The sequence below is a fragment of the Macaca fascicularis genome, chromosome 10 (assembly GCF_037993035.2).
Source record: "Macaca fascicularis isolate 582-1 chromosome 10, T2T-MFA8v1.1".
In the NCBI taxonomy this organism is placed as follows: domain Eukaryota; kingdom Metazoa; phylum Chordata; class Mammalia; order Primates; family Cercopithecidae; genus Macaca; species Macaca fascicularis.
In genome coordinates this window covers 92,280,393-92,305,270 of record NC_088384.1, presented here as the reverse complement: position 1 = coordinate 92,305,270, position 24,878 = coordinate 92,280,393, and the positions used below count along the sequence as shown (strand labels likewise).

The following is a 24,878-nucleotide window of genomic DNA, read 5'->3' as shown; positions in this document are numbered from 1 at the left end:
GAGCTCTGTTGGCAACTGAAAAGGGTCCAGTTTCCTGGTTCTGCACCTAGAAGGGTGCCTTCTGGGCTCAACACTGCACTTCCTGCCAGCCATACATGGGTCTATGCCCATATTCTCAGTGTGGAGTCCCCTAGCCTGAGCTGGCCTTGCCCACTTACCGGAGAAAGAGAACGGATTTCCGTGGCCACCGTCTGTGGGCCTGGGATCATGGCAGCTGCCCCCTTCCCGGACTTGAGACTGTTCTCCTGGGGAAACAATAGTGCTCAGATGGCCAGCTCTCAGCCGGGTGGGCCCCCAGGATGGCCGGAGCATGTGGCCACGTAGCTATCACGACCACAAGGTTGAGTAGAAACAGTAGAAGCAAAGGACTGAAGGCATCGTTCAGTTCTGCCTCCTCTCACTCATCCCTTGCTCACTCAGGCACACACTCGTTCACTCGCACACTTGCACAGTCACTCATTCAACCAACATTTACAGACTGTCTGGCGTTAGGAACACTGTAGTGCTCAAGACATGGCATTGTTCTCCAGAAGCACTAGCAGAGGAGTTGCCAGATTCAGGTTCGTGTCCTGCTCTGCCACCTTCGAGCCATGTGACTTGGGGCAGAGCCACTTCCTCTCTATGGGCCTTGCAGATTCATCTGTAAAAAGGGACCCTTGCCCCAATCCCACAGAGAACCTATGAAGCCAATGGAGTAGAAAAGGTTTTGCAAACCAGAATACATAGGATAAATATAGGGGCATAAGCTGGCTATTTAGAATATAATAATAATAATGACTTTCTGAGTGCTTGCTATGTGCTAGGCATCGTTTTAAGGATGTTACATGCCTTATCTCATTTAATTCTCATAACACCGGTAAGGCATTATTTTTAATATTCCTGATTTGCAGATGAGAAACTGGAGGGTGAGAGAAACTTAAGTGTTCAGTCCCCCAGCAAGCTAGTGGTAGAGCTGGAACTTAACTCCATGTTGTCTGACTCCAAGTCTGACACACTCTGCACGCCACTCTGCCCTTGGGAATCTTTCCCTTCAAACAGCCCTCTTGGCCCTACCTTAAATTCTAACTGCTAGATCTTCCTGGAATTGTCCCCGGACTTACTGCCCCTGATCTGGCCAGGGCCCAGCTGCCTGCTTCTACCTCCTACTTTCTGCACCATCTCAGGGCTCAGCCTTGTCTGTCCAGAGACCCAGAACTGTGTCCATTCTGCAGGTCCTCAGTGGCCTGACCTCTTGTTCTGGTCCGGGCATGGCACTAGATCTGGACTTCTGCCTACCAAGGGGCAGGTGAGAACAGAAACTCACTGACTTTCCCCTGCCGCTCCCACACCTGTATCCAGCTGAGGCTGCCAGCAGCCTGGTTCTTTGGTACTGTACCACAAGGCACGTTCCCAGATGCACCTGCAGTTCCAGAATGTGGCCCAGCAGCAGGCTTTCCAAGGGCAGCTTCCGGGCTCAATGCTTCCTTTCCCCTTAACAGACACTAACCCCTCTGAATCCTAGCATCATTCTGGGAAGTTCTTCCTTAAAGCCTCTTATTCTCTCATTGTTCTGTCTTTCCCAGGGCAAAGCCTCACCTCCACCTTCACACTGAAAACAGAGGCTACCACTAGGGACTTCAGTCATTCAAAACAAAGCACCCTCTGCTCCTCCTTTCCTCTCCTGTATCCTTGGCCAGTCCCATCACCTGCCTCTAGGAGGAGCAGTTTCTCTCCCTGACCAAGGCAAACTCAGCCCTCTCTTCCTCCACATTCAGGCTCTCCTCACTTGCCACCCACTCTCTGGGCCACCTCGGCCACTCAACAGCTTCTGCTGCCTCATGGAGGTCAAAGTCCCCTATCCCTTCACCTGTAGCCCAGATCTTTCTTGGACCCTAGGCCTTTAAAACCGGTTGTGTCCTAGACATTTTCCCCTGGAAATGTTCCACAGGCACCTCAGATTCATCCGATCTCGAACGGAATTCACTGCTTCTTCCACTTCCAACACATGCTTGTCACTAAAGAGCACTTTCCCCCAGTGCTCTGTTTATATCAGCAGAGGAATCAGCTGGAGGGCTTGGAAAAACACACACTGCTGGGCCCCACCCTAGAGTTTCTGAGTCAATAGGTCTAAGGAGGAGCCCAAAGGACCTGCCTTGCTAACAGGTTCCTGGAACCACATTTTGAGAACCACTGGTTAGTGAACAGTGTCACGAGCTCATCTTTCCTCTTGTCCCCTGAACATCCTACCAACGACCAAATCCTGGGCTTTCCTCCCCCCAGGCATCCCTTAACTCTGACCCCTTCTCTGCATCCACCTCCTTGCACTCCAGCCCCAACCCAGCCTGGGCACCAACGTCTAAGCTGGTTCCCTGCCTTCTCTCTCTGTCTCTCCCAGTGGCATGTGGGCCCCAGATCTCAGGGATGTTCCCTTCTTTAGCTGGATTCACAGTGGCTGGTACAGAACTGTACACATCATGGGTGTTCAATCAACACTTGTGGAAGGAAGGAGAGAGAGAGAAGGAGGGAAGAATTTTTTGCTCAAGTCCCTCATCCACAGAGGTTGCTAGAATAATCTTTCTAAAACAGAGAAACACGTATCTGATGACATCATGTCCCTAATGTAAAAAATTTAAGTGATTCCCCATTGTCTGCATGACAGAAGTTTGAATTTGGTATATGACATCTGAGGCCCATCAAGCTCTGGTCTAGACTTCCTTTCCAGCTCTTCACCCCCGACTCCTCCTCCATGTGCTTGACATCTGGCTTTCTTGACCACTGGCCCTTCCCCAAATGCTATGCTTCTTCCCTTCTGCCCTTTGCACTTGCTTTTCCCACTGTCTAGAATGCCTTTCCCCGGGACTGTACCTTAATTTATCCTTCAAGCAGAGCTCACTCAAATGTCCCTGCCTAGAGAAAGCCTTTCCTGGCTCCTCCTGGCAGAGCTGTCACCCCATAGCTGCCTTCCTCGTGGCCCCTAGGAGAGTGTTATTACCCTATCCCATGAAGGCAGGAAAGAAGTAACTGCAGCTCACATCTTCAGACCACTTACTATGTGCCAGGCACTGTTCTCGGGGCTTTGCACAGATTGCTTTGGTTCCCCCTCACATCAGCCCTTTGAGCACATGCTATTACTGCCCTCTACCCTCACCCATTTTACAGAAGTGAAAACTGAGGCTTGGAGAGGTTCAGGTGACTTGCCCAAGGTCATCCAGCCAGGAAGTGGGACAGCTGGGCCTTGTTCTCCACTGTATGCCCAGAACCTAAATACAGGGGCACAGCACATTAAAGGTGCTCATGACGATCATTTGAATGAATGAATCCCAGCAGGCAGTATAGTTTCTTCAACCGTATCCCCCATACCAGGCAGATAGTAGAGACTAATAAATGTTTTTGGAACAAATGAATGAATGGATGGATGGATGGATGAGTAAATGAATGATATAAGTGCCTGCTCACCATACGCGTGGATTTAAATTTAGCCCTACAAGCATCCCAATGACACGTGCTGAAGGACTGAGGGGAGAGGAGGAACTGAGTGACCAGGGAAAGGTATGCAAGCTGGTAACTAGTTTGGACTTATTGATCTTAAAATTTCTGTGTATTCAAAACCTACCTGCTGGCTAGTCTAGATTGATGGAATTCCCTTCCTATGTATATGTCAGGGGGTTGGCAAGAAAAAGCATTTGAAAACAACTTCTCAGTGGCTCAAGATAGATCTGGCTCCAGCACTGCTACCTTTCCTAGCCCGAGTAGCGGCCGCAACTGCAGCCCCAGCCCCATGTGGCCGATGTTCACAATGGTCAGGATTAAGGGAGCAGAGCAGAGTGGCTGGGGTTGAAAGTGGGGCTCCTGGTGTTAGAACGCCTGTGGATAACCTGGCACTACCACTTATTAATTGTGTGACCTTGGGTAAGTCGCTTTACCTCTCTGAACTTCAGTTTCCTCATCTGTAAAGGTTGTGGAGGGAAGAGCATCCACTGAGATGATCCACTCAGGAGTCTCAGCACATTGCCTGGAACCACAACCTGTGTGCCGAATGCTATCTGTTCTGTTTAATCATGAAAGGATCTAGTATTGCCGGGGTCTCTTAAGAACTGCAGAATGGGGATTACTGCCATTTTACAGATGAGGACACCTGAGGCCAAGGGTCTTCCTTCATGGGTCAGACAGCAAATAGGTAGCAGAACCATGAGGTCCCTCAATGAGGGGGGTGGTCCCAAAAATCCTGTTCCAACTTAGGGTCACCGCACGCCATCTACTGACCAAGGCAAGGAAGTGGTCTAAGACAAGAGACAATGTGCAGCCACCAGGATGGGTCCACAGAAAGGACTCCAGCCTCACCTTCAGAGTGGAGGTGAGATGAGCCAATGAAATCTCAATGCAAGATGAGATTCGTGGGTGCCAATAACCAAAGAGGACCATCCTCTCTCTCTCCCTGCCGCGGCTGAGATGGTCTAGATAACTGACACTCAGGGATTCCACCACCCACATTACTCACTTTGGAAAACTGAGGCCTGTCTCTATGTCTTGTGGCAACTAAAGCCCCAGACAATAAACGGCTGATTTATGTCCCATGCCTGATACAGCAAGGGCAGCTCACAACTTCCTGAATCAGCCAGGCGATGTTAGCTTGTCCGCTGGCTGTTTGGCGGGGCAGGGGGCTGGTCAGAGAGGGAAGCCTCCTGGGTTCAACTTACCATGGTGGTCGATATGGTCTCCGTGGTGATGGAGGGAGTGGTTGCTATGAACTCCCTCCCCACTGAGGCACTCCCATCAACCTGCTGACCAGAGGAGGAGTCGTTAGAGCTGGGGAGAGCCGGGTACACCTGCAGCATCTGTCACCTGGGCTCACGGCCTCCCAGTTACAAAGTGACAGGCTGTGTGAGTGAACATCACTGGCAGGGGGCTGCACACAGACCAAATCACAGAGGTGCAACAGGCCCTCATTACATTTCAACCAGTGTATCTGATAAAGAAAAAATAATTTCAGACTATCTGGCAAATTCTATCCAAATTGCAATGAGTGTGATTTTTGACCTAGCCATCTCTAGGAACTGACTCTTTGGATATAACCTTTGAAAAGCTCGCCGAGAAGTACCAGCAAGGAAATTCACGGCAGCGCTGATCATGAATTGCACGAAACAAAAACAACCACAAGGCATGCCATTGGGAGACAGTGAAATAAATCAAGATTTGCCTCCTAAGTGAGATGAACAAGAGTAAGGTGGGTCTCTGTAGGCCAACAAGGAGTGATCTCCAAAATAATTACTAAGAAGAAAGGTAAGGTGTAAGAAAATGATCGCTTCTGTGTAAACATTGTTAAGTATATAGAGATGTAGGTATCTGTGTTGGAATAGGCTTATATATTTTTCTGGGTGGTAATATAAGAAAAATCCCATTTTGTTCTGTTTGAATGGTATAACTATAAACTTTTTTTTGTTGTTTTGTTTTTATGTCGATAAGGGTTACTGGGCTGTGGGATCTAGGGCCAATTTTAGTTTCTTTATACTTTTCTGTGGGAAAACACAACAGAAACACGTGTTACTAAAACAAAACAGGTCAGGGGGAAAAGCAGCTTGCCCAAGGTCACACAGCTCATCAGAACTCAAGAGTCCTGACCTGTAGTAGGCGGCCTCATAAACTCCTACTATCATTATAAAAGTGGGAGAAAAAAACTCTGGAAACAAAAAGAATTGCCCATGTTGTATTGGTTTATGTCTTATTTCAGTTTTCTCTTTGTCTCTCTTTTTTCCCCTGTCACCCAAGCTGGAATGCAGTGGTGCAATCCTAGCTCATAGTTCACTGCAACCTCGACCTCCTGGGCTCAAGTGATCCTCCTACATCAGCCTCCCGAGTAGCTGGGACTATAGGCATGTGCTACCACGCACAGCTAATTTTTGTATTTTTTGTAGAGATGGGGTCTCACTATATTGCCCCAGCTGGTCTTGTACTCCTGGGCTCAAGCAATCTGCCTGCCTCGGCCTCACAAAGTGCTGAGATTACAGGTGTGAGCCACTGTGCCTGGTCTTATTTCAGTTCTTGAGAAAAAGGTTAGCCTAAGAGCCAAAAAGCTCCTAGCATTGTAGCTCTTCTGGCCAGGAAAAACCAAGAGGGCATCTATCAGACCCTCAATCTTAATTTCCTAAGTCTAAAAAGCACGGAAGGAGTGCAGGGAATGGACTGGAAGTGGTGGACCTGTGCCTATGCCTGATGGCTTTCTCCAGGTGGTCAGGGTGCTGCTTCTTGTCAAGACACGTGATCTTTGGTTTTCTTCTTTCACTTTGCTCATTTTACTGATCTGATGTGGAACTCTAATACATAAAAAACGACCCAAGGTGAGCTGTTCTGACTGAAGCTGAATCGGGATCTCTCCCTCTTCTCTCCCCAAGCAGCTCCTGGGATACCTCAAGAAACCTCTCCAACTCCTTGAAGCAATGTGAACATCAAGGTCCCAATCCACTAGCCAGTACAGTCCTCCCAATATGCCCAGGAGGAAGGGGTAGACAGGGTCATTCCTATTTTATGGATGGCTAAATGGAGGCTTTAAGAGGTATGGTCTGCCCAGGACAAGAACCTACTTTACCTGTCACCCCTTCCCAGAGCTCAGGGAGGACACTGAGGCACAGAAGAGCATCAGGATTAAAATGTGGGTTCCAGGGAAGCTGAGATTAAAAGGGTTGGCCAAGGGTTTTGGCCACAGCAGTGGGGACCCTACCACCAAATGCCCAATACCTGTTGCTTAGGGTACATTGGAAGGCACAGGTTACCTGGGTGTTATCCATAGCGGAGACTCTGGTCTGCAGTACGGCCTCCGGCTCAATCTTCTTTCTAATGGCCAGACTGCTGACAGTCATGGTTTCCGTTTTCACAGGCTGTAGGAAAAGGAGGGAGAATGCTCTGTAACTGAAACCCTAGCATGACCCTTGCTCACAGGCAATTGCAGTGTGGGGTCTGCAGGCTATCTCCTATCCCCACAGCTGGCCACATTTCTGGAAGGGTACTCAGGTCCGGGTAAAAGAGACGTGGTGTGATATCATAGACAAATAGCCTGCGAGGAGAACCAGGACCATCACCAGGACCAGGTAGGCCTGCCCTGCGCCCCTGTGCCACACACCCTCATGGTGGCTATAAGTTGTTTTTTAGGCTACTATTAGAACATCTACCATTTTATTAACATACTATATGCCAGGCCCCAGGCTAAATGTTTTGCTTGTATACATAATGTCAACGAATCCTGAATGACTTCACTGGTGAGCTCACCACCTCTCAGCTGCTTCAGCCGAACTCTTTTTTTTCTTTTCTATTCTTTTTTTTTTTTTTTTGAGACAGAGTCTCCCTTTGTCGCCCAGGCTGGAGTGCGATGGTGCGATCTTGGCTCACTGTAACCTCTGCCTCCCAGGTTCAAGTGATTCTCCTGCCTCAGCTTCCCAGGTAGCTGGCACTACAGGCCCACGCCACCACACCCAGCTAACTTTTGTATTTTTAGTAGAGACAGGGTTTCACCATGTTGGCCAGGCTATTCTTGAACCCCTGACCTCAAGTGATCCACCTGCCTCAGCCTCCCAGACTGCTGGGATTACAGGTGTGATCCACCGCACCCGGCCTGAACTCTTCTTTAGAGCAAGAACCACATATGCTTGGAGGCCTGCAACATCCAGGCAGGAGATGTCAACGAGTGAAGAGCGTTTGTTGAGGACGGGCGAAGTAGAGGGGTCCATTTGGGTATGGCCAGCTGTGACTATGACCTTTGAGCGTCTGATTTTTTTTTTTTTTTTTTTTTTTTGAGATGGAGTCTTGCTCTGTTGCTCAGGCTGGAGTGCAATGGCGCAATCTCAGCTCACTGCAACCTCTGCCTCCCGAGTTCAAGTGATTCTCCTGCCTCCCGAGTAGCTGGGATTACAGGTGGGTGCCACCACACCTGGCTAATTTTTGTATTTTTAGTAGAGACAAGGTTTCATCATGTTGGTCAGGGTGGTCTCGAGCTCCTGACCTCAGGTGATCTACCTGCCTTGGCCTCCCAAAGTGCTGGGATTACAGGTGTGAACCATCATGCCCGGCCGGTTTTTTTTTATTTTTTTCTTGTTTTGTTTTGTTTTTAAGAGACAAGGTCTCACTCTGTCATCCAGGCTGGAGTGCAGTGGCATGATCAAAGCTCACTGTAGCCTCAAACTCCTGGGCTCAAGTGATCCCCCCTGCCTTCTTGCCTCAGCTCCTGAGTAGCTGGGATTACAGGCACAAGCCACCATGCCTGGCTGAAGGGGATTCTTATAGATGGTTGCAACCCTGTAACCCAGCCATTCATCCAGTTAATCATCTATTAGTGCCTAGTATATGTCAGGCCTTGAGGAGCTGCCACCTGGTAGGAGAGCAGGCTCGTTAGCCACTGATCTGACCGCTTTGGATAGTGCTGGAGCATAGGCATTACAGGGCAAGGGGGTAAGGGGGCAATACTTCTGCCCAGGGTGGTCAGGAAAGCAAGCCCCTGCTGGGAAACTGACATTTGAACTTGGTCCTGGAATATGATAGGTTTGTAAGGCACCGAAAGGGAGAAAAAAAACCTGCTCAGAGAGTATAGCATGAAGTGAGAGCCCGGAGTGGCTAAGCTTGTATGTCAATGCTGGGAACGTTGGGGAAAGGAGAATGTAGGAGGGAGCCTGGGTCTAAAAGAGATGAGGGGGCAAAGGAATGATATGGGCAGATGTGCCTTAGAGAAATCCCTTCACAGCTCTGCAGAGGAGACCACAGAGAGGCCCAGAGACAGTCTGTCCCTCCTCAATGACCACATTTTCTCTCTTCCAGGAGCTTCCATTACCACCCTGAGACCCCAGGGCCAGATGGATTTAAACTGCTTCCCCTTCCCTGGGAAGCCCAGACTCCAGAGAGATGAGCCTGGGCCTGGATCAGGAAAAACCATTCAGCTTTCAGACCAGGCTGCAGGAGCCCCCAAGAGTCCAGAGATGCATGCTCTCTGCAGGTGCCATGCAACACAGGTGGGGGTGGGGGGGTCAAGTAAGACCAGACTACCTGTCATCGCTCGACCTCAGCAAGCAATGGGGTCACAGGGTTAAAACGCCAAGGAGCGCGTGTTAGGGGTAAACCGAGATGGCAAACATGCGAGCACAGAACCATGCTGTTCTGCGGAGGGGCAGTCATGCAACACGAGACAGAGCTTCAGGCTGCAGGCTGGGTGCTCGGTCTTCTCACAGGTAGTCCCGGGCCCTGTGAGCATGCGGTGCCCAGCGGGCCCGGCTCTTGAGGAAGCTCCACTGTACCTCAAACTGGGGCATATCCGGAGTGGAGCAGGCCCCTCGATCCGGGCTGTCCTCAATGCCCCCAGACTCATCATCCTGGCTGGTGGCCCCCTTGTTAAGATCCCGGGAGAACACCAGGCCCTCAGTGTCTGAGTCGCTTTTGTCCCGGTCGAGCTCAGGCAGGCTGCGGGAGAAGTCTTCGAAGGCGCTGCCGTGGTAGTCACCAATGACCGTGAAGTCCACCTCAGCCTCCAGGCTGGACGTAGAGCTGACCGTGATGCTGGAGCACTTGCGCTCAATGGCCAGGTGGTTGTCCTTCAGGAACACCGTGTCCCTCTCCTGGTCCTGGTCCTCATCGCCTGTGTCACTCTCTGGGGCCCGGGGACGTGGTGGTTTGACTTTCTCCTCGGAGCCCTCCCTCAGCCCTGCTCTCTATGGCCAGATAAAATCAAAAGAATGGGGATGTGGGGTGGGGAGAGAGAGAGAAAGAGAAATCAAGACGGTGAATGTCAGGAGAAATCTTGGGGCTGCGTTGACATCCCGAATGGAAGAGCAGACCAGGAAATGAAAAACACCCCAGGAAAGGTTCCTTGAAATCATAACAAGCTTAAAAAAACCAAAAACGACTCAAGAGTGGAGATGCCCCTTTCTGAGGGTCTCACACTGATGGCGCAAGCAAGTACAAAGCAAACGTCCTGCCAGTGAGTCCTGGACAGGAGGCTCCATCCAAGGGTATTGGATCTGGGAGCTTATTGGAAGCAGCATTGCACGAAAGGCAGGGATGGAAGCCCGGACCCCAGGCCCATCCGTGCAGGCGGGTGTTGAGAAACAGAAACTAAGGAGGGAGATCCAGGGATTCAGGGAGACCCAGGAAGGGAAGGCAGAGAGGTTGGAGCCAAGAGCTTTGAGGAACAAAAGAGGAAGCCAACATGTTTGTCAATTCCACTGAGTCTCCGGGGGAGGGGTCAGCATCTACTAGAGAGAAGAGCAATTTGGGGTCAGGCCTTTTGGGCACAAGCTTCTTGGGAGCTGAGTGCTACTCTGGCTCTACCCTGAGCTCCATGAGTAGACCACGGGCAGGTCAGAGAGTAGAGGCTCTGGTCCCATCAGTGTAATTGACAACAGCGGGCCAAGGCAGTGCCTCGGGGAACCAGCAACTCTTGTCCGACATACATACCTCTCAACTGGCCTGTCAGGGATTAAACACCACACACACATTTTTGGCTGGTTCATGACATTCTTTTTAAAGACCAACCTAATACCCATGAAAGATTTGTAAAGAACTTGGCTTCTGGTTCTAGGGATTCAGTGGGCTTAGACATTCACTTGCTAAGCAAGCCTCCATTTAGCCAGTTTCTGGAAGGTTGAGAGGTGTGAAGGAGACATTCCAGACAAGCCAGAGTTGAGCAGCACAAGAGGTGCTGCCACAGCAGGTGGGAACCTAAGGCGGCGATGCATCCTGGCCAGGTGAAGGTGACCGGGTCATCAGGGCACAGAGGGGCTGCAGAGACCTGAGGGCCCAAGGGGCTGGTGAATCTCAGGCGCCCCCCCTTCCCAGGGGTGTTGGCTGCTAAGTTGGTGGAGTGCTTCTCTTCCCTGACCGCATCTCCGGATTTGTTCTGGATTAGAGAAGACAGTTAGTCTTAAGGAGGCAGAAAGAAACTTGGCACTGGGACTGAGAGGGAACCAGAAGCGAAGGATGGAAACCTCTGGACTGTCAGTTTTCCCAAGGCGGGAGAACCAGGGATGGGAAAGGATGAAGAAAGGTCGCTGGACAAGCCAAGCAAGGTAGGCAGAAACCCAGCGGGTAGGAGCGGCAAGGCAAAGCAGGTGTATCATTTGCTGGTGATGGCGCCACCTTCTCCATGGGGGTTGTGTGACCCTCTGGGCACCAGGTCACACCAAAAGCTGAGGGTCTTTGTGGCCAAGCTAACATGGGCCAAGCAGAGAAGCCCATCATTCAGCCTGAGCTACACCCAGGCTCCTTTAGGGAAAAAACTCACAGGGATGGATAAGCAGCCTCTGATTGCAGTAATGACGAGGGGCCACTGAAACATGCTTCTAAAAACTACAGAGCATGCGGCCAGCCCCCATGGGTAGGGAGCAGCGGTGGGGGCGGGGGCTCACGCGGCCAGTTACCCCAGTTCCAGTTGCTTCTGCCAGTGTGGTTTCACAGCCCGAATCGGGGGACACAGGCTCTAGTTCTGTGCGTGCTTCCTGGTAGGATGCAGAAGTGTCCTCCCTGAAGTGTCTGGTAGCCAGAGGCATCAATGTAGAATGTGTGGCTTTGGGGCTAGCAAAGTCCCCTGGGGGCTGGAGTTGGACGAAGCCCAGGTCTGAGAGTGTACTCCACTGCTGCTCTGCCTGTCCCGCGGGGGCCTCTGAAGACAAGTCATTTGGAAGGGCCCTTGCTTCACCCTCGCTCATTCGGCGAGTTTCAGCTCCATGGGTCTCGAATATCCGAATTTTATTGGCCACTGAGGTCTTGCTAATATCTTCTATGGAGCCCTCTTCGACCCCTGCCTGGAAAGAGGTCATCTCTCTTTGCTTCCCTGAAGGGAACCCCAATCCCAGAGGTATGCGCCCCTCAGCTTCTTCAGGGACTACTCTGGGCTTTCTGCTGGTGATGGAAGGAGGCCTGCGCTCACTTCCTGTGGCAGGGGACACCACAAACCCTACTTGGTCCTTGGGCTCTGGGCTGGCTTTCAAAAGATGGACATGTCTGAGAAAGGGCTCCCTGAGCTCCGAAGGCTCCCCTGACCCATGGGAGGTTGGGCTTGGAGAAGCTTCCTCCAGAGCTGCCAGGTCCTCAGAGTGACCAGGGGAGGCCGGCAGGGGGATGATCACCTCCATGTGAAGAAATGCTGAGGCCTCACGGTCCTTCAGCTCAGCCCCTCCTTTCTGGATGGGAACCACTCCCCTCTCTTTGGGCGGGAAGTTGCCTCTGCCTGGTTTGGCTGGCTTCCTGACATTCAGAGGGATGGCCCGAGGGAGGGCGCAGGCCTGGGGTTCGGGACGCACACCGCATCCTCTGTGAGGAGGGTGTTTCTTCAGTTCCTCTGTGGGACTTTCCTCAGCCTTTCCCAGCAAATCTCCACTCACGGGGGCCCCTTCCTCTCGGGTTGCGCTAGCTGTTGGGTGGGGAAACTCTCCTTCCACTCCCCACTGAGCATCTTCCCAGCCTTCAGCAAATGCCTGTCCTGCAATAGATCCCTTCAGGTCACCAGGTCCTCCATGGTTCTTGGGGGTCTCTGCCCCTTCCTCTGGGGAAGCCATGTGGGCTTCGTCCTTGCTCCTGCTGGAAACAGCAGCAGAAACCCTCAGGTCTGAGGAATTTAGCGCCAGCCTGGGCTCACCTCCAGGAGAGGCATCCAGGCGCCCTTGTCTCTCCTCCAGGGGTGGAGGGAGGACTTGGTCTTCTGAGTCTTTTTCTTCATAGTTTAAATAGAAGCTCCTCTCTGCACAGGAGGTATCAGTTTCATCACTCGACTCAGCTCTGGCTTCTGCGTGGGCTGGATCCAATAGAAACGACTGGAGTCCTCCCTTGTCGGAGGCTGGAGAGAGGACGTCCACCTCTGCTGGCCTGGTCCCTGAAGCAGTGGGTCTCCCACAAGTGTGGGGCTCCTCCAGCCCCTTCCTCAGCTCTGTCTGGCCCTCCGACTGACCATGTGACATGCAGTGGTTCCTGATGGTTGCCTCTCTGGTGTCTGCCCTGAGCTTGGAGCCCTTGAGGAGCTTTTCTGTCAATGTGCGGCCAGAAGACAGGGCAGCCCCTCCTGGGCTTTCCCTGATCCAGGGGCTTTCCTCCCCCACTGACTCAAAGTCTTCAGGACTTGCAATCATTTTTCCTCGTTGCTGGGTGTTTGCTCTTCTGGTTCCCACCATTTCTTCTGTGGCCACTTCCACTTTGAACTTGTCCACCAAAATGTCTACCTTGGAGAGTCTGCCGTCGGCAAGGATACCAGCAAGGCCTGTCTGCCTTTCTTCCTGATGCATGGTGGTCACTTTTAGGAGACCGAGCTCTTCTGGCCTAGTGTACTGTCTTTCTATAAATACCCAATGCTCTGAACCCTGTGTTTCAATTGGAGCAAGAAGAGTTAACATGAAATATCAGGCACCTAAAGAATGGGTGAGTTTTTCCCTTTGTAAGAGGGGACCAATCTACCACTGAAATGTTTGACTTTGGGACAGCACATCCCCAGAACTGGCTGGGGAGAGGAAGGCATGATGTGCCAGCCATTCTCATCAAGGTCCCTCTTCCCATCAGGTGCTTGATAAATTATTGACCAATTTTCCTCAACCACTGCCCCCAACTTGATAAAATGGGATGGGGTCTTATGCCCTCCCCCATGTCAGCCATGGGGAAACGGAGATCCATGGATGGGCCAGGACCCTTCCTCTTCCTCTTTTAATAATATAACTGCCACCGTCAGAGGGGAAAGTCGTTTCCATCACATGGAATCTTTGAATGTTAGAGTCAAAAGTACGCTTACGATGTTATCCAGTCTCATCTCCATATTGTGTAAGTGAGGAAACAGGTCTAGGGAAGGTCAGTGACTTGTGCAAGGTCACTGTTAGTAGAAGATAGAGTCAGGAAAAGAAAGCCTGATTTTTGAGGCTGGAGATCTTTGCTAACTAATTTTACAACCACGGAATATAGGTGCCAACTGTGATCTAACGGCAAGTTGAAGGGATGCGTTAAGTTCCACAGGCCACAGCCTGAAATCAAACCTTTCTACGAGGACTTCTGGGAAGAAAGCAGAGTAGTTGTGGAGATACCACTTGGCCAGGTTAGTGCCAGACACCACAATGGCTTAAACAGCTTGAACACTGTAGGGTTCAACTCAAAAGAAACAAATACCAGGGCCCATTCTAATTCTAACAAAACCCATATAAAGAGCAGAAAAGGACTGAATAGAATGCATCAAGGAAGGGAGAGAGGTAAAGATCCAAGCATCATCGTGCATCAAAAGCACCAGAGGCCAGCGCGGTGGCTCACACCTATAATCCCAGCACTTTGGTAGGCTGAGGTTGGCAGATCATGAGATCAAGAGATCAAGACCATTCTGGCCAACATGGTGAAACCCCATCTCTACTAAAAATACAAAAAATTAGCTGGACATGGTGGCACGCACCTGTAATCCCAGCAACTTGGGAGGCTGAGGCAGGAGAATTGCCTGAACCCAGGAGGCAGAGGTTGCAGTGAGCCGAGAATGTGCCACTGCACTCCAGCCTGGCGACAGAGACTCCATCTAAAAAAAAAAAAAGGCTGGGCGCAGTGGCTTATGCCTGTAATCCCAGCACTTTGGGAGGCTGAGGCAGGAGAATTGCTTGAATCTGTGGGGCAGAGGTTGCGGTGGGCCAAGATTGCACCATTGCACTCTAGCCTGGCAACAAGAACAAAATTCCATCTCAAAAAAAAAAAAAAAAAAAGCACTGGATCGCAGCACTGTTAGGCCATCTCCCAGCAGCCTCTACCTCCCCCCAAGAGTTCTTCAAACAATGCCTGGGACGGGATGATGGACTTCTAGGATGGTTAGAAAAGCAGGAAGGTAACTGGGTTTTTCATCTTGTGGCCACAAGATCCTTCCCACAAAATTTTAACGGAAGTCGGCTATGTGACAGAAATACAGAGCTGCCCTGGTAAAGCTGGGGGTGTGGGTGGCCTTAGTGCCCTGAGGTACCTCCCTCCTTTGAAATCACTGCCCCAACTACAGCCCCTCCATGATACAGATATGGAAACTGAGACCTGGAGAACATCTTGCCCAAGGCCATACAGGGAGCAAGTGGAAAGGCAGGCCTCGAACTCAGTCTCTGACGCCAAGTTCTGTGAAGTGTGTCCTCTCCACCCTACCATGACCACCTCCACAGGGAGACGTGCCCAAAACTGCTCCTAGCAGCAGGAGGGGGAAGGTTTATATGACCTTGGGCTTCTTTTCAGGTTATGACTTGGTGAGGAGTCTGTCAGATCCCATAAGATCTGAAAAATTTTGAAGGCCCAAGAGAGCATCATAAACTGTGTTCCCCACGGTGTTTTGAGAAAATCTCTCTGATTGTCAGGGAATCAGAACCCATTAAAATAATCTTGTCCAGGGGAAAGCGAGATAAAAGGAAGGGGGAAAGGTCTAGGTAGAGTCTGGGGTGGGTTTCTGAGCTTTTACCTCAGGTCATTAAGCCTTCAGGACCACAGCTCCTGAACCATCCCAAAGGGACGTGCTTTGAGAGCCTATGGAAGCTAGGTCCCATTGCTCATTTCCTTGAGAAGCAGGTTCCTTCAGCTGCCTCCATTCCAGCTGTACTGACATCATCCGCCTGGTAATAATGGCCAAAGCTAGTCAATGAGCCTCCTTCTGGGACATTCCTGCCCCAATTCTAACTAGCAACTAGGCTAGATAAGCAAGAGTGAGTGGGGCGGGTGCTGGCAGAGAATGAAAAATAAGACTGCATGAAGAAAGGGGAAATGTACAGTGATTGTTAGTTACTATGTGCCAGGCAATGCCAGCCCTTTGTCTAAGTTATTAAATTTAATCCAAATGGCAACTTGTGATATCGTTATCCTTATTTCAGAAGGGGAAACGGTATCCCAGAGGGGAGAGGCCATGCGCAAGATCACAGACTGAGCAGTGGGAGACAAAGTAAAACGTAGGATCCTGAAGGGGAAAAGAAGACTGAACAAAAAGAGAAAAACTTCCACTGAAGGAAAGCACGGGTGGAGCCACACCCCTGGCCCGCGGGGTTGGCGTGAAAGTCGTTCTAACCTGAATCACAAGATGGGATAATGTTACGGTAGCCCCAGGTAGCCACAGCCCTGCAGCCATTCAAGGCACATGACAGGAAACTCTCCAGCCTGGCTGTTCCCCTGACTCCAGGCTGTTCAGGCCCCTCCTGGAGCTCTGGGTCACATTTTGGGGCCTGACCTTTTTGTTTTGTTTTGTTTTGTTTTGTTTTTGAGACCGGAGTTTTGTTCTGTCATCCAGGCTGGAGTGCAGTGGCGTGACCTTGACTCACTGACACAGCCACCTCCCAGGTTCAAGTGATTCTCCTGCCTCAGCCTCCCCAGTAGCTGGGATTACAGGCACGCACCACCATGCTCAGCTTATTATTATTATTATTATTGTTATTATTATTATTATTATTTGTATTTTTAGTAGAGACGGGGTTTCACCATCTTGGCCAGGCTGGTCTCGAACTCTTGACCTCAGGTGATCTGCCCAACTCAGTCTCCCAAAGTGCTGGGATTACAGGTGTGAGCCACCTTGCCCAGCTAGGCCTGCCCTTTATAAGAGGAGGGGTTTCAGGATAAGGGGCCCTCCAGAAACCATGTCCTGGGAGAAACTGTGAAGAGAGTGAAGTGTTCTAGGGAAGGGGAGGTGTTCAAGTCTCTGAAGGGCTGGCCTGGAGGAGGATGCAGAGCGGCAGTGGGCACCAGCGGGCAGAATGAGGCCTACAGGCTGCTGATTTGAAAGGGCAGGTTTTAATTCAACACGGAAACTTCCCAATAGTTAATGGGCTGCCGCCAAGGACAGTAAAAGTACCCGCTGTGGAAGAGGCTGGATGGACGTTACCAGGAGAATGATGGGGGCGTGGGGTGCAGGTTGTGGGCTCTGCTCCCCAAACAGGCACCTGTCCTTGGTCACAGGAGCATCTCTGTGTCCAGGACATCTCTCTGGCCCTGTCCTTGGTATGCTGTTGACTCCTGTCCGATTTCCCTCAAGAGAGTGCGCAGATAGTTTTGTTTTTATTTTTAGATTGAGGAAAAATGCATAGAGTAGAAGTATGATTTATGTTTTATCACTTATGTAGCTCATTTATGTCTTTCTTAAAGTTCCAGCACGTTTGCAGCAGCTACGGAAGTTTTCTCTGAGAATGGAGAAAGGTACAGGCCCTCAGAGGAGAGCATATGCCAACAGAGGAGCAGCAGATTATCAGGGAAGAAAGTTCTGCCCAGATGATCACTCAATACCTTCCAACCCTGAGAGTCCATGAAATCCCAGCAGAGGAGGGAGTGCAGCCTCCTGCCTGGGCCTGGATTCTATGCCCAGCATCCATGCAGGGCCACAGGAATTTCAAAGAGCCCTCCACTTGCTGCCGCCCTGGGCATAGAAGCAATGGTCGCCTCATTTCAAACACTTGCCTGACCAATCTCTTCACAACCCTAAGGATACTCCTTAGAGAAAGATGTCCACTTTTGCCTGCCTCTTTGATGGGCCCAAGCTCCAAGGGAGTTCAGAGAAGATGCAGGCAGGAGATGGCTGGAATATCGTGCCCTAACTAGCCACTGCTAGACCTTATTCAGGCTTCTGAACAGAGACAAGACCTTAAGGCAGAAGGCATCTGGGTGCCATGACCCCTGATCTTAGCATAGAAGTCAAAGCCTGCCTCTAGAGTCACCTGCCTTACCAGGGCCTGAAAGAGGGAGATCATTCCTGCCTCTCCTTCAAGGCCAAGGCAATGCAGGCTGTTCTGTCTTCCCAGAATGGTTGCAGTACTGTCTCTCCTCAGAAACAAGGGATGAGGGAGGGGCTGGCCCTTTATGGATCTCTGGGATGGGGACATTTCCTTATCACAGCATGGGGACAGCATGGTTTACCCATTGCTTCCATCTGCTTGGCAGAATCTGCTACATTCCCCTCACCCCAGAGAAAGGGTTTTCTTAAGACCACAGAGGGTGGTTCTAGGTGGGCAGGAGGAAGGGGCACAGGAAGGTGAAGACAGTAACCTCAGGAGATGCTGCGAGGCTTTTCTGAGTGAACACTTCCAAGCCTGCGGCTGCTCCAGGCTCAGGTGCCAAGTCCTGCTGAGAGATGTCCTGGGTCCTCTGGGACTGCAGGGGAGGCCCAGAGCCAGAGGAAATGGGAAGAGGGAGGAAGGGAAGGAGAGACAGAGACAGGAAGAGAGGGAGAGAGAAAAAGTAGGAGAGAGACACACACACACACAAAATCCATAAATAGCCCAGCTTTTTAAGTCCCACATCTTTAGGATTTGTGGATTAGGTCAGGGAGTAGCCACTCTGTGGGGTGAGCTAGGGAGGGACTGCCCTTCTGAGCTACTTAAGGGAGGGAGGCCCACAGTCAGCCCCAGTGCCCTTCCCCCATGCCCTGCCCACTCTCATTCAGAGATGTTGGAGCCATACCTTTTAGACTCTGGCTCCAGGGCTTCCCTGGATGTCTCTGGCTTAGGCTATGGTTCAATCCTGCAGTTTGGATTACAACCCCCTTTAAACATTGAAACTTGGGTTTGGCAAATGGGAACAGTTAAAGTTCCCACTGTTTTCCCCTTGGCCCAGGTGAGGCCCAACAATATATGAGGAGGCTGCTAGGAATTCTGGATGACACAGGCATCTTCAGGATACCCCCCACAAAGCTGGTTTCGGGATCAGGGATTCTAGTCACCATCAGCAATAACCCCATGACTGCCCAGCACCTTCCAGTTGAGAAAGTGCTTTTATATTCATTATTTCACTCCACCTTCCCAACTACCCTATGGAATGACAATTTTGGTCCTCCAAAACGGGCTAGGCAATGAGGCTCAGAAAGGGGAAGTTACTCACCCAAGGACCCAGTCAATCCTTGTCTATGGCACCTCCCCATCTCCCAAATCTTCAAAGGCCCCTAAATGCCAAGGGAGCCTGTAAGCCAGTTCTGAATGGTCCATAGCTCCAGGGTGAGCTCCTGGACCATAGTTCTTTCCAGCAGTGGACTATATTTCTTGGGGCTGAGCAGGGCTGGGAGGTGGAGCAGATTCTACCTTTTAGTAAGACCCATCTTCTAGGAGTTCCAGCTATCACCAGCAGGTGGGGCACACCCTACACCAGGCTACACTGAGACACTCCAGAGCTCTAGACCCCACTTCCCAGGGCTCATCTTCCCCTTCTCTTCTGGAGACTCACTCTTTCAGTAGCCTCTGCATCCCACCTCACCCACAGCCAGGCCAAGCCTGGCCAGCCCACATCAGGATTGATTAGAGGCCACGCTGAAGGGCAGAAGGGGGTGCTGTTCACTGGCTCACTAGACCAGCCCCCACCACCCAGTCCAGGGTCTTGCTTGTGCCAGAGGCAAACAGAGGCCCTTCATGGATGCAGAGGTCTGCCATTCTTCCACGGCGCCAGCCTTAAAGGCCCCCAAAGCATCCCTAATTCTGTGACTCACCAACCAGAAAGCCAACCCAGTAGCTCTCTCTGGACTTATGCCTTACTAGACAAAGCCGTCTGTTATCTGGCAGGTTCAGGCCATGGGTAGCACTGATCCAATAAAATGCTCTGCTAATTAGATCATGGGTGCATCACCAATTTCCAAAGCATTAGAAGGCAGCACACATACAATTGACTCTCTACCTGGTCTTTATGTGATTTGGTCTTGCTCCTAGGCAGCTGTGATTTAATAGCAAATACAATAGCCTGGGTCACAAGAAAATTGGGTTCTGGCTCCTCTTCCATCAGCTATGACACTGAATAAGTCCTTCCTCTTTCTGGGTCTCAGTGCCCCTATCTGTAAAATGAAGGTTCTGATCAGGTTCCCAGGGCCCTTTCAACTTTTATTTTATTTAGGAAAGGGGAATTTTATTTGTTAAAGAAAAGTCATCTGTGAATGCCTCTAGTTAAATTAGTATGCTTGACTTTAACACTTTGGATTGAAACATACTTTATTTATCCTGATTTGAAGTTAACCTCCTCTGTGGAAAAGTCTGGAACTCTCAAATGAAACAATAACTCACACTGCACATCGAGGTACTCTGCTAGTCCCTCTACGTGTGTTATCTTGTTTAATCCTTACAACATCCCCATGAAGTAGGTGCTTTTATTATCTCTACCCAACAAGTCTCAGAGAGGTTAAGTAACAAGCCCAAAGTCATCCAGCTAGCAGGCAGCGGAGCCGGAATTCAAACCCAGGCAGTGTAAGTATACACCACAATTGGATTTCAGACCAGTAAGCAATAGCTTCAGGGAGAAAACACCTAAGTATAAACTGGGGTAAATATCGCCAAGATTTAGCAAGGGCTAAAAATATGGACTTGAGAGTCTAAATGCAGGGCTTCCCCAAATCCTAACTTCATCTCTTCTTCAATCGAGAAAACACCCCACGCTTTCCACTCAGAAAGGCAGGTCATGTGAGATCCTTTTCTGAAGCTTCAGAAGCAGGTCTGATTTCTGTGACGGGCCCATTCCCCTCCAGTGGGCTCCGAAGCCCCTTTCAGGAGGGACCACTCCCCAATCCGTGTTTTCACAATAGGCACAACAGGGTCTAGTTCTGGATAGAGCTATTGGGATTCTCAAAATGTAGTGCACATGAAAAGCCTCTGCAGCACTTGTCCAAATGCCGATGCCAGCACTGAGTTCAAATATCTGATTCAGTAGGTCTGGGCTGGGGCCCTGAAACCTGCATTTCTAACCAGCACCCCTTCCCCATTATACTCGGGCTGATGGAAGGGAAGTACACAAAGCTTCCAGGAGTCTTGAGTTTTTCATGTTTTAAGTTGGTCTCCAGGACCCAGGATTCCAAGATTTAGTGAATTCATCTCCCTCAGCCTAACCTACCACCCTCTCCATCCCCACGAGCCCCTAAGCAGCAATGGGGGAAGCATACTGGTGTGGAGGATGAGTGTAAGTCAGGACGTAGCAACCCAATGCCTCTTTACCCAAGGTCCCTGTCGAGGGGTTCAGGGTGACACCTACCTCATTGGCTTTCTCAGGGGTGCCCTTGGGGGAGGGGGAGGCAGGGGAGGAGGGCAGCCTGCGCTCCCGTTCCCAGTCTCGATCCCGGTGGATGAGTTTGCTGTTGGGCTCCTTCAGGGTCCTCTTGAGCTCATTGATGCTGGCCTGGTGCTTCAGCAAGACGTCCTCTGGCTTGTCTAAGAACTAGGGATAGATGGAGAGGGTGGTGGTGTTAGGGGAACAGCTCCAAGTGGGGGATGCAGGGTGCAGGGATGATGGCAGCAGTCACCATCACCACCCTCCACCAGCAACATGATTCCCACTCTGACCTGTGTCGCCCTCATGGCAGCCCCAGAGGCCAACCAGGGCAAGGAGAACCACCCCAACAGGTGCACATCCCAAGGCACAGAGCACTGAAGATGAAAAAGAGGAGACGTCTAGTCAAGCCACCTTTGCTTCTCCCTTGCCTGGCTCTACAGCCTTCAAACAGCCAAACTCTACCCAAAGCCCACAGGTCTGGGTGAGTTCCTTTTGGTGCTACAAGCCCAGTCTTAGTCACAGAGGTGACTTCCCTCTGGTTACAACCACGGCATAGCAGGCAGCAACTGCCAGAGAGCTATAATAACTCACTAATCCTGTTCACTGGGCTGCTCTGGCTCATTGAGGGGCCTCCTACATCCCTCCTGGATCCCAGTGTCTACTTTCTGGCCAAGACTTGGGCCACTATACTTAGCAGGATGTCCAGTCTGGGCCCCTCCTAGCCCAACATGCACAACTGCTCAGGCCCTGGGGAGGCCCACAGTAGAGATCCTCCTCAAGCCAGGGACATCCAGAAGAATGGCCAAGCTCCCACACTAGAGACCGGGGCAGTCTAGTCTCCTCTGTGATGGGCCACTACCTTCTCCAACCAACCTGAACCTTCCAGATAACTTTCAGGTACTGACTCACCAATAGCAGACAGGGTGAGATATAGCCAGATAGAGAAACTAGAATGCTTTGGAGTGTTCGGAAAGATTAGGAGAATTAGAGACCAGGAAGAAGAATGGTAAGTCCCATGGCTGGACACAAGAATTGAGCCAGGTATAGCTGGAGTTGTAGGATTCTAACTATACAGGTAGTGTTCCCCATTAAACTACCAAGTCTGTGCTCAAGTTAGTGCAGCATGACAGAGTCATCTCCTTAGGTCAAGGGAGGACGAGCTTTGCGCAGGAGCTGGCAGGGACCTGCCAAAGCTGTTTATCTGGCTACTTCTGGGGCAAAGCGGTGGCTGGCAGCCCAAGGACCCTTATCTGTAAGACTTTAAAAATTCATGTTAACTCAATTCAGGACAAGAAATGGACAATCTCAGCTTATTAAAGTCAGATCAGGTAATTCTGGAAGAACCGCTGGAAGGTAAGCTTACCCTTGGACAAAGCTAGAATCTTCCCCTGGGCTCATCTCTGGTACCCAAGGATCCACTACGGCTGACTCCTAAGCTACCTCAGGAAGGAAATCAATCCCAGTGAGGCTCTGCTTTCCCTCCAGACATCTGTCTGTTCCTCAGGCATCCCTTCCCAAGCTGAGCTGCCCTCGGGACAATGGCTGTCTGAGAAGTCAAACCTGATGGCGTTTGCACAGGGAGGGGGTTTGGGCTGCAATGGGTAGTAAGTCCCAACCTGAGATGTGGCTTGTCATCTTCCATTCCAAACCTGCCCCACTGCCTCCATGAGTGTGTCATGTCCTTGAAGGCTACAGGAAGCAGTGGGATCCTGGGATCCTGGGATCCTTAAAGGTTAAGGGCATTGGAGAAACCTAGTCTGAATGCTTTGCTGTGCAGACAGGGGACTGGGGCCTGAGGGGAATTTCCCAAGACCTTCAAAGAGTTGGTGGCAGAAGTGGGGTTGAAACCCAGATCTCAGGACTCCAAGGTAAGGCTCTTCTTATGTCCCAGTCTCTGGCCCTTTCCCTAGGCAGCCCAAGAATAAACCCACTTCTCTTGCAGTTAAAGTTCAGATGAAGAGCTAGTGACTGTGTGAGAGGCAAGAAGTGGTTAACATGGGAGGAATAATTTGGGGGAAGCAACAAATGGGAAGAAGACGAGGAAAGGAAGAGAAGAGGAGGGGGTTTTTGCCAGAGTTGAGCAGTAGTCAACCCTGCCTAGGGGAGGTGTCGGACTGGAGTTGGGGCAGATGCAGATGTGCTCTGAGGTGCCTCCCTCCCCACCCCAAATCCCCACGCCCACAACTGGCTGCCAATAGATACAAAAAGAAGCTTGGGGTGAGGACATAGGGGACACAGATGAGATGGAGGCGAGACCAAACAGTGCTGTCGAGGAGGAGATGAATCTAGGGAAGGGGTGGGTGGGGACAGATGAGCTATATGAAAGCATAGAATGGCCCGGAAGAGCTGGTGGTGCAGGTGGGATGGTCAGCAGGTGAGCTGCAAGTATGGAGGACCGGGTGAGCTAGGGAGAGGGTGGGAGGGCTGAGGAAGGAGGGAGAGATGGCCAATTGGCTAGGAGAGTCTAAGAAGGGAGCTAGAGAGATAAGCTTAGTGGGTGGTGGAGTGGCGAGCAAGGGCGGCTGCAGAGGGCGATGGCTGGGGACCAGAGACGAAGTTGAAGCTGAGATGGTGCCAGGGAAGTGAGCCTGGGATGGACTGTGGGATGGTGACAAATGAGCTGGGGATAGGAAAGGCTGGGTAGGGAGGGACAGGTCCCATGCAGTACCTCCTGCTTGTGTCTCGGCGTGGTTTCCTGCTCCGGCTAGTGGGATGTGGTAGGAGGGAAAGAAAGCAGCAGGGTCAGTAGAGCAGATGGATTAGAGATATCACGATGGGCTTGGTCCAGCAAGGAGCCCAGAGCACTCACACTTGACCAAGTGGAGGCCAGGGCAGCTGGGTGGGCCACCAGCAGGGCAGTGAGATAATCAGAAGAAGGTGCAGGCGTGAAGCAGGGCGCTGTCCCAGGAAGGCAGAGAAGGTAACTAGAGGCCAAGTGGGCAGAGCCATACTGGGCAGGTGGGATATGAGAAAGGGGTTTCCTGTCTCTTGCTGTCAGTGAGAGCATGTTCAAGGCTCTGTGCTCACAAGGGAGATGGAAAGAAACCTGCTGAACGATTACACCGAGAGGAAGCTCTCCCTGGCCTGTGTGTGCACACACCTGTGTGTGTGCATGTTGTTTACACATCAGTGTGCATGGATCTAAGGGTGACGAGTGCATACATATGTTATTAAATGCGTGTGAGGCTAAGGTCATGCACTCCTGCATGAGCATGTACACACAGATACTGGAAGTGTGTGTGTGCACCTGATTGGGGCATGGGGAAGTAAGAAGGGGACACTTGAACTTCACACTCCTGAGAGCTGTTGGTGACACCCAGTCATGCTCTGAGGAGGAAGAGAGCAGTGCAGATCCAGATCCCAGTCAAAGGGGCAAATTAAGAGTGTGCAAAAGGAGGCCTGAGTCCTCTAAGGGACAGAGTGGCCCTCTGGAAAAGTAGGGCAAAGCTGGGGAGAGTACAGGGCAGGCAGCATGCCCACCCCCATGCCCACCCCATCCCAGCAAGGGCCAGGTATTGAGAGATGACCCAAAGGCAAGGCCCTGTCCATGATGGACTCCATAGCAAGGGTGCTTGGCAACAGCTGGGGGCATATGAAGGCCAAGGTCAAGGGTAGACCTCAGGTCAGCCTCCTGATCCCCAGGGCAGAGGGTACGAGAAAGCCAGGCTCCTACCTTTAGCTCCTTGATCTTGGTCGGAGTCCTGACCTCTCCCTCCTCGGCCTCTGACCGTCGCCCCCCAGACTCGCCATCCTCCTCCCGCTTGTCACCGTCAGGCCCTGCATCGTGGTTCTCGCTGACAGAGGCTGGGCGGGAGAACTCTGCTGAAGTGGGTAGAGATAGCCGGGCAACCATGTGAGACCCTCCCGGAGAACAGAGAACCAGCCCGGCCCTGCCCAACCGCGCCTGGAGTGGAGCCAACTCTTCCACACCCCTCACCCGTTGCCCAGAGGGGTGAAGT

General features: G+C 51.3%; 1 protein-coding gene across 50 annotated transcripts in view; it reads right to left on the bottom strand.

Annotated features, from left to right (window-relative positions):
- The window catches only part of EPB41L1 (erythrocyte membrane protein band 4.1 like 1), a 140,323-nt gene that overhangs the window by 13,555 nt on the left and 101,890 nt on the right, over positions 1 to 24,878 (bottom strand). For 2 of the 50 annotated variants that reach the window (XM_074005209.1, XM_005568905.4), the window contains 7 exons: positions 24,593 to 24,741; positions 23,588 to 23,623; positions 20,902 to 21,084; positions 9,252 to 9,662; positions 6,747 to 6,851; positions 4,677 to 4,760; positions 159 to 245 (listed from right to left, as the gene is read on the bottom strand). In XM_074005209.1, the coding sequence (XP_073861310.1) occupies positions 159 to 245; positions 4,677 to 4,760; positions 6,747 to 6,851; positions 9,252 to 9,662; positions 20,902 to 21,084; positions 23,588 to 23,623; positions 24,593 to 24,741 (1,055 nt within the window). The remainder of the gene's footprint in view (positions 1 to 158; positions 246 to 4,676; positions 4,761 to 6,746; positions 6,852 to 9,251; positions 9,663 to 20,901; positions 21,085 to 23,587; positions 23,624 to 24,592; positions 24,742 to 24,878) is intronic. The other 48 variants (XM_074005211.1, XM_074005210.1, XM_074005212.1 and 45 more) reach the window with 28 other exon arrangements.